General features: G+C 41.6%; 1 protein-coding gene across 2 annotated transcripts in view; it reads right to left on the bottom strand.

Annotated features, from left to right (window-relative positions):
• Positions 1–3,208, bottom strand: part of EXOC6 (exocyst complex component 6) — an 89,353-nt gene extending 86,145 nt beyond the window's left edge. The window contains exon 1 of one of the 2 annotated variants that reach the window (XM_032694238.1): positions 3,005–3,208. In XM_032694238.1, the coding sequence (XP_032550129.1) occupies positions 3,005–3,126 (122 nt within the window). In that variant the 5' untranslated portion in view covers positions 3,127–3,208. Of the gene's footprint in view, positions 1–756; positions 856–3,004 lie in introns of those variants that run through there. The other variant, XM_032694239.1, reaches the window with a different exon arrangement.
• Between the last annotated feature and the right edge of the window lie 10,008 nt (positions 3,209–13,216).

Here is a 13,216-nt window from a genome sequence, read left to right as displayed (position 1 = left end):
TCAACATGCAGGCTACGGTATTTGGCAGTATGTGGAACTGGAGGGAGAAGAAAAAAACCAAACCACTGAAGTCATGGCACATCAGAAACGCTCTAAACACTGTCACATCTCCAGGAGGAAGCTGACCAGGGCAGGATGTTTCAGATCGCATCATTAAAAGCTGCACAGAGGAGCACTGCAATACCCACCCACGACACGGTTTCGGTTCCGTTCCCAGCACCGAGCCGGGGGTACCGGCACACCCCAGGGAGCTGCCTCGTGTCCAAGCGCGGGGCAGGAAAGGCCGGCCCTGGGTTACAGCGGGCGCCCCGAGCCTGGCCGAGCCTGGCCACCGCGTCCCGAGGCCGCGCTCCTCGCCCCGCTGCTTCCCCAACACACAATGCCCGAGAGCGGCCAGCCCAGGGCCGGGGCACGGCCGCCGCATACGCTCGGCTCCCCTCCCCTGTCAGCGCCGCGGCCCGGGGTGACAGCCCCGCTCCCTGCCCGCGCCGCACCGGCCCCGTCCCTCCGCCCCGCCGGGCCCGGGGCAGGGGGCAGCGGTCGAGCTCCCGCGGGGCGGCCCCGGGGGCTGCCCGTCCCCTCCGCGCCCGGAGCGGCCGCTCCCGCCGGCGGCGCTGCGGGCGGCCCCGCGCCGTCCCTGGGGAGCAGCTGTCAGAGAGCGCGGCCGGGCCGGGCCGCGTCCCGGGCCGGCGGGCGGGCAGGGCGGGGGAGCTTCGCCTGGCGGCGGCGGCGCCGCGACCCCCGCGCCCCCACCTCAGGTGGGTCCCACGCAGGCCGTGTCGGTGCTCTCGATCTCCTGCAGGATCCGATCATGCTCGGGGAGACTCTCCGCCATCTTGGATGGGAGGGACCCGGCGGCCGCGCCGCGGCGGGAGGTGCCGGGGAGGGACCTGGGGAGGGAGGAGCGGCCGCGGAGCCGGGAGTTGGGAGTCGCCGGGTTCCCCGGCGCGGAGAAGGCGCGGGCAGCGGTGAGGACAGAGGGGAAGGGGCTGGTAAGGACGAGCGGGTAGCACCACGCCCGCGCGATTCGTCCCAGCTCGCCGGCGCCCCGCCGCCCCTGTCAGGGGAAGGGCTGCGCCGGGAACATCCCGGGAGCCGGGCAAAGCCCCTCCGTCCCCCGGGCATCTCCAAGCGTTGGTGTCCGGCAGAGACCGCGGGCAGCTGTGTCTGCCCGGCGCCACCCGCTCCGACCCGCTCAGCGCCCTGTGACAGACGGGGGACACCCAAAATCCGACCCCTGTCCCGGCTGCGCTCCGGACGGGCCGCCCGCCCACCCCGGGGCACCGCGCTGCAGGGACGCCTTGGAGGCTTATAGGGTCAAACCTGGCCCTTTCCTCTGGGATAGTTCTGGTTTGTTTCATGGTATGGTCTTGTTTTATTGTTATTATTATTTGTTTGATTTGATTTAAGCGCTCCTGCGCACGCGGGCCGTGCCCGTGCCTGTCCCTGTCCCTGTCCCTGCAGGAGGCGGCTGCCAGGGCCGGCGGCGCTGACCCCTAAGACAGAGGCTCTGCGGGGGTTTCTGCATTCGGGTTATGTCACGGACTTGATTCCTTCCATTCTTTAGGTGATAGAAATTTGGGGGTCGGGGTAAAAATAGAACAGAACAAACAACCAAAAAAAAGTGCACCTTTTGGCGCGTTGGCTTGCTACGTTTCACTAGAAATTGACATATTGTTTCCTAGTGCTTTATTTTTTGAGGAGGATCAGCCTATCTTCTATTTAAATTATATGCTTTGTGTCTGTGGCCAAAGATGAACCAGTCCTTGGGTTTTGCGTGCTCAGGAGACAGGATACACCTGCTTTCTGGGCAAGTTATCTGCACGCAAGTGGAAGCCCATGCAAAAAAATAGACCAGATGTGTAAAACTTCAGGGTGATGTGTAGCTACTTTTTCCAGTGAGGAACTAGCAGCAATTCACAACTGTGAATGCATCAAGGTCTACAATAGCATTTGGCATCCTTCAGTAACTGTATAAAACTCATCATCTCTCCTGCCCTGGTGCAACTACACCTGTACACAAGTTAGTAATGGCACTGAAGACTGCATGTCTTGTCTGTGCTTGTGGCTTTATCATATTCCTGTTGATTCAGATGAATTTATTGAATACTGAATAGTCCTCAACAGGGACTATCCAAATGTAGACAAGTGCCTACAAAGCACATGATGCAAAAAAAATAAGAAAATCCTACAAGCTACCACCACAGGAGTAATTCCTCAAGAAATCATCTTGAGAACAAATATTATGATCTATTCTCTCATTCAAATGCAGTAATAATCTTCCCACGTTCCTTTTTTTCCATCACCAAAGTACTGAATGATAGATTGACACATTTTTTCAGGGTAAATTAAATTTTCTTTTTTTAGCCTGATAGTTACTGCAACCTGATGCCTACAGTGCCAGGCAGCTATTTTTAAAACTCTTCTACAGATACTGACATTATACTTAGACATATAACATCATAATCTTTTGTGTATTACTCTTTTAGGGACAAATATGCAGAGGAAATTTTTTCAGTTACACTTTTACCATGAAACAGTTTCCATAAGCTGCAAATGAAAAAAGTCTTCAGATATTTAGGAATATCAATGGTAAAACCTTAAGTAGTTGTGTCTTTAGTGATTAAAATAAGTTGCATTTCTTAAAAATGTAAGAATAAGAAGCAATTATTTAAAAATTTAGCTGTTAATGTCAAATTAAAAACACTGCTACACTAGATTTCCCCTTGTTTTCATTTTTAAGAGTAATTTCTTTCTGCGCAGCAAATCTGCAGCCGGTCATCAGTAACAGATCGCTTTGTCCTGGTGAAAAGAAAGAGCTGAGTAGCTGACCTAGGTTTGTATTTTTTCATTTAGGGCCAATCACATTGAAATTAAACTCAACTGTCCTGTAGGCGTCAGGGTCAGGAAAACCAAGTTTCTAATCTATTGGACTAACTAAAAGAACAGCTATAGAATGAAACATATCCATCATGAAGAGTATAATATTATCAAAAAAGCATACCTTAGTGTGGTTCCAAGAGGCAGCTCAAAGGACTGGATCTCAGCAAGGGCATTTTCATATATCTGATCTTTGTTTTCTTCTAGACACAATTCTGACAGATTCGACTTGCTTTTCCTTGCCATAGATTAGCATAAACTAGTCTAACTTTAGGAGAGGACTTTTATTCTGATTATTATAGTTGACTAAGTGACTCTGTAGTCAGCAAAACCAGGCACGAAAAAAGAGATCCTGCACTAACCTCGTGACTCCTGAGGACTTTGTGTCCAAGAATGGTGCACAGCTGCTGTTTTCCTGTCTGCTGCTAACATTTGCCTCACAGGCAGTACCCAGGCCTCACACTATCTTTGTTCTCTGTGCATCCAATTTCTTTATCTTAACAGGAAATTTTCTGCCAAAATAATATTTTTACATCTTTGAAATAGCTCATCATTAATAAATAATAAGCCTGGAATTTGGTAATTTTGAAAACACAATTTTCAAGTGGCTTCAGACACTAGGCATCAGTGCTTAATTTCTCTGTTAGGTTTTATGAGATTAAAAGCAATTTTTTAAAAAATACTGTGTTTTTCCTTTTGCTTGTGTAAAAAGCCTACTTGCACAAGGAATTAGCTGGATTTATGAAACAAGGTTATAGACCTTGTAAAGCAGATAAGAAAAACAGAGAAACTTCTATGTTTTCCTATTTTTCCTTTGTAGCATTAGTAAACAATATTTATAATAAAAAAATTGCAAAAAATGCTCCGTGATAACTGTGGTTTTTCCGAGTGTGCAATAAAAAAAGCTGTTACTATTGCCTGCATGGAAAAAAAATGGATAAGCAAATGCTGAGATCAGTGCTGTCAAATCGTTGTCATTATGATGATGGTAAAGAAAATACACAACCGCCATGAATTACTTTAAAATTTCAGGCAGTTACTTCAAACACGAGAGTGAAGTTCTAGGTCTTTCAATTTAAGCCTTATTAGAAGGCTTATTTAATACTATTTGGATAATCAAACTTTATACATTTGGCTATTTTAAATATTTCAAGGGTTTTAATCAAAATTTGTTTCCTATTTCAGTACTGCTCCTGAAAAAAATGACAAGAGTCTTGGTCATGGTGCAGTCAACTATTAAATGCAGGAAAACAGAGATTACTCATTTCTGACCAGGGTGATATATTGTTTATTCACCTCTCTGTGTCCAGTGGGAACACTGGGGAGATGAGTTTACGTCAGTAGCAGCGGGAAAGAACTCTAAGGGCTATAATGAGTTAAGGCTACATGCACACACATCTCCAGTGTGTTCCATTGAACAAGCTGTTTTAACGGCCTGTTTATTTTTAACCTAAAGTAAGCAATTGCTCTGCTAGCATTAATAACCAATACATTTCCTGCTTTCACATTCTAAACAGAGTCGTGAGTCACTTTTTACATTTTTCACAAGAAATTGGAGCCTGTGATTGAGCCACCCAGCCACTGGATGTCACACAAATGCAGATGAAAGGATATTGTAACTGCTCGTTCTTATCTTAACGGTTACCAGACTTGGTATTAATTAACACTTATCAGGTGACACTGTGAAAGTAAACTGCAAAAATTATTACAGTAAGCTTAAGCTTGTTCACGTTGTAGAAGACAGTACATCTACCTGCCACTGTGGCTGGCAGGCCAGGTAAATCAGAGGTGCCTTGGACATCTGCACCCAGCCATCACCACACCATGGCTTGCAATAAAAATAGAATGAACATTTATACAAAGAGCTTTTATGACTTTAAAATAGTTCAATACTTACAGGGGCTTGGGTACAACTACTTCATTCTTTCCCCAAAAATTTAAACAGAAACTTGCTTTAGGAATCAGCCAACCAAATAAACAGGACTCTGAATCCCTTGTGCAAGTGTTCTTGTTGGTATCACAGCTGCCAGGAAATAAATATGTTTAGTAAGAAAGCAAAACAATGTAAAAGAAGCAAACAAATACAAAGGTGAATGACCAAGACACAGGCAGGTGTTATACTCTCTTCGTTTGTGGCAGTGGGTGTTGAAGTACCTTGATTCTCTGCACAGGATTAGACCAAAGAGCACCAGGCCCAGCTGCTTGGCTCTCCAGAGTGGTTTACACCCACACTGAACCTGTCTGAGATCATGACATGTAAAAAAGAATCTACCACATAGTGGTGGATCTGTGTCTGACCTCAGATCCCTGGGCAGGAGCACCTTAACACCTGCCAAAAGCCCTTTCTGCTGCAGATGACCCTGCCTCCTCCCTGTGCTGTCTGTTCAACCTGTGCTCTCCTTCTCCACTTCTGTCTTCTGCTCTTTCCGTTGTCCAAGGAAATAAAGGTTTTTTGCAAAAGACAAAGGACAAATTCATACAGTCACATGACATCAGCTTCTGGCAGAACAGTATCTTTACTTCACAACTATACATAACATAGAGGCTGCAACTAAATAGATTGTCAGCAAAGACAATGCTAAATATTAATTTTTATTTTTTTTTAAATTATGGTACTCCCTATGCAGAAAAGGAGAGTAGTAGTTATAATTTTTGAGGTACGTGTACAAGTTGAGATTTAATCAGATCAAGAAGCCGAGAAAGTATTAATATGCTAGGCGTCGCTGGTAGAAAAGGGAAGGTATTTTCTGTGCTGGTTAAGTTCCCGCTATTTCTGTGAAGGAAATATTTAATGTCTGGTCAAGCAGAAACTTCAGGCCCTGTAAGCTGTAAAGACAGCTGCTGCCATCTCTCCAACCATCCTGAGATTTCTCTTCGAAAAAATAAGCCAAAGCACCTATTTCTTGCTGAAGGTGTAAAAGTGGTTCACAGCTCTGTATAGAATAAGTGGGGAAATTGAGGCAAATAACAAGATTGTGAAGCAGGAAGCAGAGGCTTATCTAGAGCAAAACCACTTTCACCACGTCCTTTTTCCCTTTCATCCCATAATACTTACTCTTCCCCAACCCTAATGGGATACCAGGGGCCAAGAACTGCTGGTTTAAATCTTGCCTGCCTGTGCTAATACTTTAAAAACACATTTTACCCACGTGATCATTACATAAATATAGCACGTGCTGTAGTATGGAATCTGTACTGGGTATGCAATTCCAGTGTAGATTACTTTTTTTTTTAATTGCCAATACAAGATTAGAAGCATCAAGTTTTTTAATTTTCTTTCCCAGTTGGATTGGAATCCATTTTGAATGATTCATGGAAAAGAGGGAAGGGGGAAAATGTCCACCCTCAAATGGAATTACTATAGATAATTTTCTCATGCAATGCCATCCATAACAAATTACTTCACTGGCCATTGCTCGGATATTTCCTCTTTACATCCCTCCACAAGGGCAACAATGGCATTAGTCATTTCTCTGGCATCTCCTGCTCTCGTACTGCCTCCTTTCCTGGGCTCATCCCCAAACTGGACCCTTGAAAACCGGCTCATTCTCCTTAGAAACTGCACTGGCTGCTCCCATTTCCCTTGTGCCTGCTTTTCTGGTGGCCAGACCTATTTCTGCCTGCCTCTCAGATGAAGCATGGTGGCAACAACCCTGTCAAATGGTTCCTGGGGAAAACAGGCAGATAAGGAGAAGATGGAATTACCGCTGCCACATTTTTCCTTGGTGCAGATGTGCTTTAAGAAATTTTCTTTAATCTGTAACCTGAATAGCTACCCGGGCTTCTTGATGAATACTGCCATTGGAGATTTACCTGGAGGAGGAAGGGAGCTCTAACTTGTTTCTCACTCATTTTTCTACCCACCGTCCCACCCCCTGAAGAACTCTAATCAACAACATGCACTTCCCTGTACCTCAGCATCAACAGTACAGCTGCACCTAGCTCAGCCTGGCCCATTTGATCAGGACAAAATTATTTTTTTTCAAATATACCATTGAAAGTTTACATTGAAAAGCTTAGGCCTATATAGCTCAAGGTTATGCCATCAGGAATTAGGCACCTTTGCCCAAGCAAGTAAAACAAGAGCAGCTACATGGGAACAGATGAATAAGTGCGACCTATGCAGTAATAACCTGTGTACAACATAGGCTGGGATGAATGGAGGACTTAGTATCAGTTTCAGCTGGCAGAAACATATTGAAGACAGCAATCTTTGCTCCGTGAAAAAGAGAATTCCAGCACCTTGCTAGACCTCTTCATTCATTTTACACAAAAAATTTATTCTCAAAATTTTTCGTTTTTTGAGATAAAACCATGAAATTGTGTATGAAATAGGAGTGTAAGAATAATTTTAATAAAAGGTACACTGGTTACCTACCTTCTTGTGCTTTGATCTTTGTCATATACTGCTTTTTCAGAATAAATGCATCATGAACACATTAATAACTTTGATATTAACCTTTAGAAACTGTAATAAAACCCTTAGCAGATTAGGTAGAAGGCCCCTGTGTATGATTCACAGGCATTTGTTGCAAATTGATACATTTTTTAATTGTCCCAAATGCACTTCAGTATAGTAAGGGTTTGCAGGAGAAACTGTGCTTTGTTATTGCATATAACATTTTTATTTCTATTTTAAAACATTTATTTTTAGGTATTACATACACACCATAAACCAAGGGAAAGATGCTAGGAGTTGTTTTAGTGCTCAAAGAACTACCATGACTAAAAATCTGAGTTTCCTTGAACTGAATTGCACCCCTCTCTCTCCAAAAGCTACTATGACATCTCCTTAGCATGCATCTGATAAAATGTATTCTTTTAAGGTTACTGACTTGCCTGATCACTCCATACTGACAGTGCTTTAGATAGCACAGTGAAATTACCTTGGTTTTCTTTCAGAGCATTTAAGTGAATTATGCTTCCTGAATTGTAATCAAAATCCATAAATACATTGTTTTTTGTTTTAATTATACTGGATTTAAGAACTGGACAGTGTATATAACAATCTCCACCAAAATATTGAGGAAACAAAGTTCTATTGCACATTTACACCTGTTTTTTTTAATAGTAAATTGCTCAAAACAATATGCATCTCTCCCATTAGGAAGGCAGCATATCACTAACTACTTTTGAAATTTCACTGACATCTTACAAGTGTTTAAAAATATCTGAAGAGATTGACAGCTGGTGCTGATGTTATCCATGTATAAGTCAATAAAGGAATCGAGACTGCTGGCTGGACAGCAGCACTTCCCTCTGACAGCAGTGGAAACAAGAGGAGAGTCACTCTCATCATACACGTTTATATAATGCTTGGTGCCACTGAGGAACAAGTACCGTTGTAACATACAAACCATGAAATAACGCTCAGCCCCATCTCTGAGCACATGCAAAAAGTAATTAATAGATCAGACTAAATAAATACATCTATTTTTTAACACAGCATTCGCATTTCCTGTTTGAAGGAGACACTTTAATAACACTGGATAATAGCCTACAAACTAGTGTCTTTATCATTCTCCAAAACAAAACAGTGATGCATAAAAAAAGTTTTCTCTCTGCTTACTAGAGCTTTTAAGGAACAGGCATCGATTAAAACCTTGAGTTAAGGATGTGCCTTGGGAGCCTGAGAGCTTTGCTTCCTTGTAGGCAGTGAGGAGCTATGTTACAGATGCTGTCCTGGAAGACATTGCTTTTCTGGAACAGGAGGGCTTTTTTTTCTCCCCCTCTAAGAGCACCCAGTCTTAGACAGCCACAGCATTTAAATTCATTATGTAATCCAGGAGAACTTTCTAGAGAAAAACAGCCCCTATTCTAGTTTGGGGTACGAGCAAGTCAGAAAATAAAATTACTTTTGAGGTTAGGACAAGTGTATGGACCTCTGACTGGTGATGGCCAAGTAATCCCAGCTTGACGAGTTACTGCAGTGAGTGACATACACTGTGCCCAGTCTGAGTCTGTCCTCATTGCAAACTGAAACCCTTTAATTGAAACCACCACAAACAACCCACTCAGAAGTCTGATCATTTTTGTCATGGCCTATATTCTTTAAAAGCTTTAGGGAAAAAAAAAAATCCCTTCTCTGAATATAAGCTTGAATCACTTCAGCTAACAATTAATTAAACTAAATATCTCCATAGGCATTTTCAGTCTCTCAGGCTCTTACTTCAGTTTAGTTAGAACTCCACCTACTTGACTTAAGTGAAATAACTCTGCCTTTAAAAAGGAATACTATCAGCTTTTTGAACCAATTGTGTGCAGGTGAGGCTTATGCTTCTGCTACATTCTCCACTCGTGGTTCACTGAAGTTTGCAAGAGGAGACAGTTAACATTAGCTTACCACTCTGTGATGGCTGGTATTTTAATTGTCCTGCTAGTCAGACCTAGCCAGAGGAAATCTTCAGAATTAATTCTGCTGAAGAGCCCGTGCCTAACTATCTAGTTGTCTTAACTACAGTAAGAACATTTAGAGGAAGTACCTTGACTGCCTCCTGCTTAGATAAACTGAGTTTTATTACTGTCACAGAAAAAAAAACCCAAAGAAAAATAAAAAAAATCCCCAACATTGCCAAATAGTACTATACTTCAAAAGAAAATCTCTTTTCCAGTAAATGAAAGCCGGAATTATTATTTACAGGATCACACCACACTAGCTGCTTTTTTGTAATATTTCCTAACTATATTCAATTAACACTGCACGTTAGACCTTGTAAATCAACACTAATAGCTCTGAAAGGAACTTCTTGTTTTTTGAGAACATTCCAGTCCACAAACACTTTTTCCAGTGAAAACTGAACAATTACAATAAGACTCTGTTTTGGTAAGAAAATAGGAAATGATGCTAAACAAAAGGGAATGTTTATTTAGAAATTCCAAGGCCATTAATTTATATTAAGAAACTGTTTGTGCTCAGAGACTATAATCAAAAGGTGATGTGAAACATTGATCACAAAAGGACTTCATAGATAAGGAGCAAGTGCAGTGCTGGGTGATTGTATTATATATTAACAACTTTCATGAGCAGCTTTTGCTGATTCATTTGGCAGGAAGTGAGCTGCCAAGAGAGATTTCTAGGGGAGGAACAATCAACAGTATTTTCATATAAAATAACCTCCAGTTACTGTATTGTTCTCACAACATTTGATAATGAATGTTTTCCTGTTCAAGAAAAAAAAGCATAAATCACAAAAAACAAAGGCAGATCTGGATTAGTGTTACAATTCTAAAAATACACACACAGTCCAGCAAAGTAAGGGAAAGGTCTGATCAATTAAAAAATTCAAAAGCTGGTAAGTACTTCTTGTGAAATTACTGCACAGTTTGGAATTAAAGGTATGGTAAATGCTACTCTTTTTGGAAGAAAAAAGTTATGCCTTTATCTGCCTTCTTGGTAGGAAGCTCACTGGCTGTGGCAGAGCCGGGATTTCCTCCAGAAAGCAGTACTTGATTTCCATTCAGGAGACCAAGGCCTTCACAGACACCGATACTGAGCCCCACTGGGAAGCTGTGACAAGTGACAGGAGAGCTCAATGCTTTAAAAATTGAAACTGAATCACTATAGGCAGGCCCAACACAACAAACCCACACCACAGGACATGGATGTCACCAAGCCAGCCCCAAGCCTGCCAGAACACTCCCAGGGCTCCCTTACAAGCAAGTCAGGTACAAGAACAGCACAGCCAGCGGGTCTCTGCTGCTGCACCAGGAGAAGGGGATTTTGGAGGGGCTGTGTTGTATATATATTGCATCATAATTAGTCCACAGAGGGGGAACATGGTAAGTCTATGAGTCCTGGGCCATCTGGCCTGTGCCAAGGATCCTTTGCCCACAATGCCAGCAGGCATCATTCAGCTTTCTTAAACTCTTTCATGGCTACCACCGTTACAGATAGAGAAAAAAATTACTAATGCCTATAACTAATCTCAGTTATAGTTTGGTCCATGATGGGACTGCCCAAACACAATGCATTTGGGAGCACGTGGTGCAGGACAGAGGATGGGAGAGAGAGCATGTACCAAGGAGCCCGTGAGAGTAAAAGATGTTGCAATTATTTTAGAGACACTTGTTGTAGGTTCTGCTCTAACTGGATACTGGTGAGATGTTATTCATGACCAGTTGCGTAGTTCTTCAACACAGACTTCCCTATTATAAAGTTTTCTACAGTACTTGTCCATAAACAGAGGCAGATTTAGGAAGCAACCTATTAGAATGACTACCAAAGGCTTTAAAGAAATTAAGAAGGAAAAAACCAGAAGCCAAATAAGTCAGCAGTTGTGGATTTTCATTCATCATAGACCTGGCAGGCTATGGTTCTTCATATTCTCTGATTCAGGAAACAGTAATTAGGCAACTATGGAAAGGAAAGGCAACTACTGCAAAGGAAAAGTGCTGTGTATATCAACTGTCATGAAATTCCACTAATTTTACCACAAATGACCACCAGAAAAAAAACTGATTATCAAAATCCTGTTAGTCAAACATATAGAAAATATTCTAAATTAAGCATTTTGAGGTTTTTTTTAATTATAATGTCTTGAAATGTTGGGATCAGTCAGCAAAATCAACTAGCATAACTGGAGCCTGAAATCAGGATAGAGTTTATATACAGTTAATGTAAATTCAGACTTCAGAAAATGTTTTAAAATATCAGACACTGATGCCAAATAAATACTCACACTCTCACCTCTCATCCTGACAACACAGATATCACATCTCTCAATAACAATCCATTATAAGATTTAGGCTGTCCTGATAATGTAGCTCATCTGAGGGACAACTCAACAACAAGCAGCTATAGTCTACTCATCGAGCACTACAGGAAAGACAAGCTTACATAATTAATCGTGGCAAAACACAGATAGTGGGAACCTCAGAAATTCCTGACTTAAGAATCATTGTTAATAACGTAAAATATTTGAAATCATTTACACACTGTAACTTACCAAGACAATAAGGATACTACAAAAAAAAAATACAAAATTGTAGAACAACAAATTGCATTCAACAGTGTAAGCAGATTTTGGTAATTGAAATGTATTATTTAAAGTCCAAATTATTATTTAAATTGTATCCCCCTTTGCATACAGCAATCTACTGGAGACACCGAGAGGCAACAAAAAGATCTCAGGAAATATCTATTTGGTGGAATTAATTAATAACAAATACAGAGATTAAACACAGCTTATCTCCAATTACTAATAAAGACAGTAAAGATGTGTGGATCATGTTAAGAATAAAACAAAAGCATTTTTCACATCAGGCTTTACACTAGCCAGCAAGAGGGATGCACTGAAAAGGTTAGAATGGATTAATTCCTCTGTTCATTAGACAGAGAGGTATGTTTATAAGACAAACCAATAAAAAGCACATGCAAGATGCAATCTGTGGAAAACCACGTAATAATGAACCTTCAGCAGCACTGAAGGATGCAGGTTTGCACTGCACGTAGAGATTCTGAAGATGTTAAAAAGTAAACAATTAGAAGAATTGCTAATGATAATTTAAAGGACATTTTTCTCTTCTCTTACTTTATTACTAGTAGAAGAAACAGTCCTGCGGTCTGATAGTCCTCTTATTTATTTAAAAAATTGACAAGCTGAAATAAATGATTTAATATATTTATATGCTCACATATACAGAAGCTGTATGTTAGCTGTTACCTGCCACTCTTTTCCCCTGTAAGCTTTACATTTACAGTTGCCTTTGCCTCTTAAAGGCAATGTATCATTTTCAAAGGTTATGATCCCACCAGTGTAAATTTTGTCACTTGAAATGTAGCATATAACATTGTCCCCCATGTCTGCTTCCAAAGGGGAAAATTTGCTTGATAGAGACAAAAAGTAATTAAGGTTTCAGGTTTGAGGGAGAGTTTAATGCTTTGGCTACAAACTTTCAAAAGGCACAAAGGTGTTTTCCTTGCCCAAGACAAGCAACTAACAGACTTGGAGCCCACCACAGACCACTGGCCAGACACAATGGGAAGGAAAACCAGCCTTAGCTCTGAATTTTCCTGTGTGTTTAAATCAGACACTTAGTGATTTTTTTTATGTAGGGTTTGAGTTTGAATAGTACTTTAAGCACTAAACTGTCTCCTTAATGTTTAGAGGGGATTAAGTTCAGAGTTCACTGTGCTGTCTGTCATTTTAAAAAGATTAGATAGTTCAGTTCGGCTCCTACTGGGTATGTAAAAGTCTCTGTATTTATTGACTGTCTGGAGTCATTATCAAAGCTTCTAAAACCAATCGACACCTTGTAAACAAAAGTCCCATTATTTTAGTGATCCTGATAAGATTTACATGATATCCACATTTTTTTTAATGCTTGATTGAACTGT

The sequence above is a fragment of the Chiroxiphia lanceolata genome, chromosome 8 (assembly GCF_009829145.1).
Source record: "Chiroxiphia lanceolata isolate bChiLan1 chromosome 8, bChiLan1.pri, whole genome shotgun sequence".
NCBI classification, from domain to species: Eukaryota; Metazoa; Chordata; class Aves; order Passeriformes; family Pipridae; genus Chiroxiphia; species Chiroxiphia lanceolata.
This window is presented reverse-complemented; position numbering and strand designations above follow the sequence as displayed.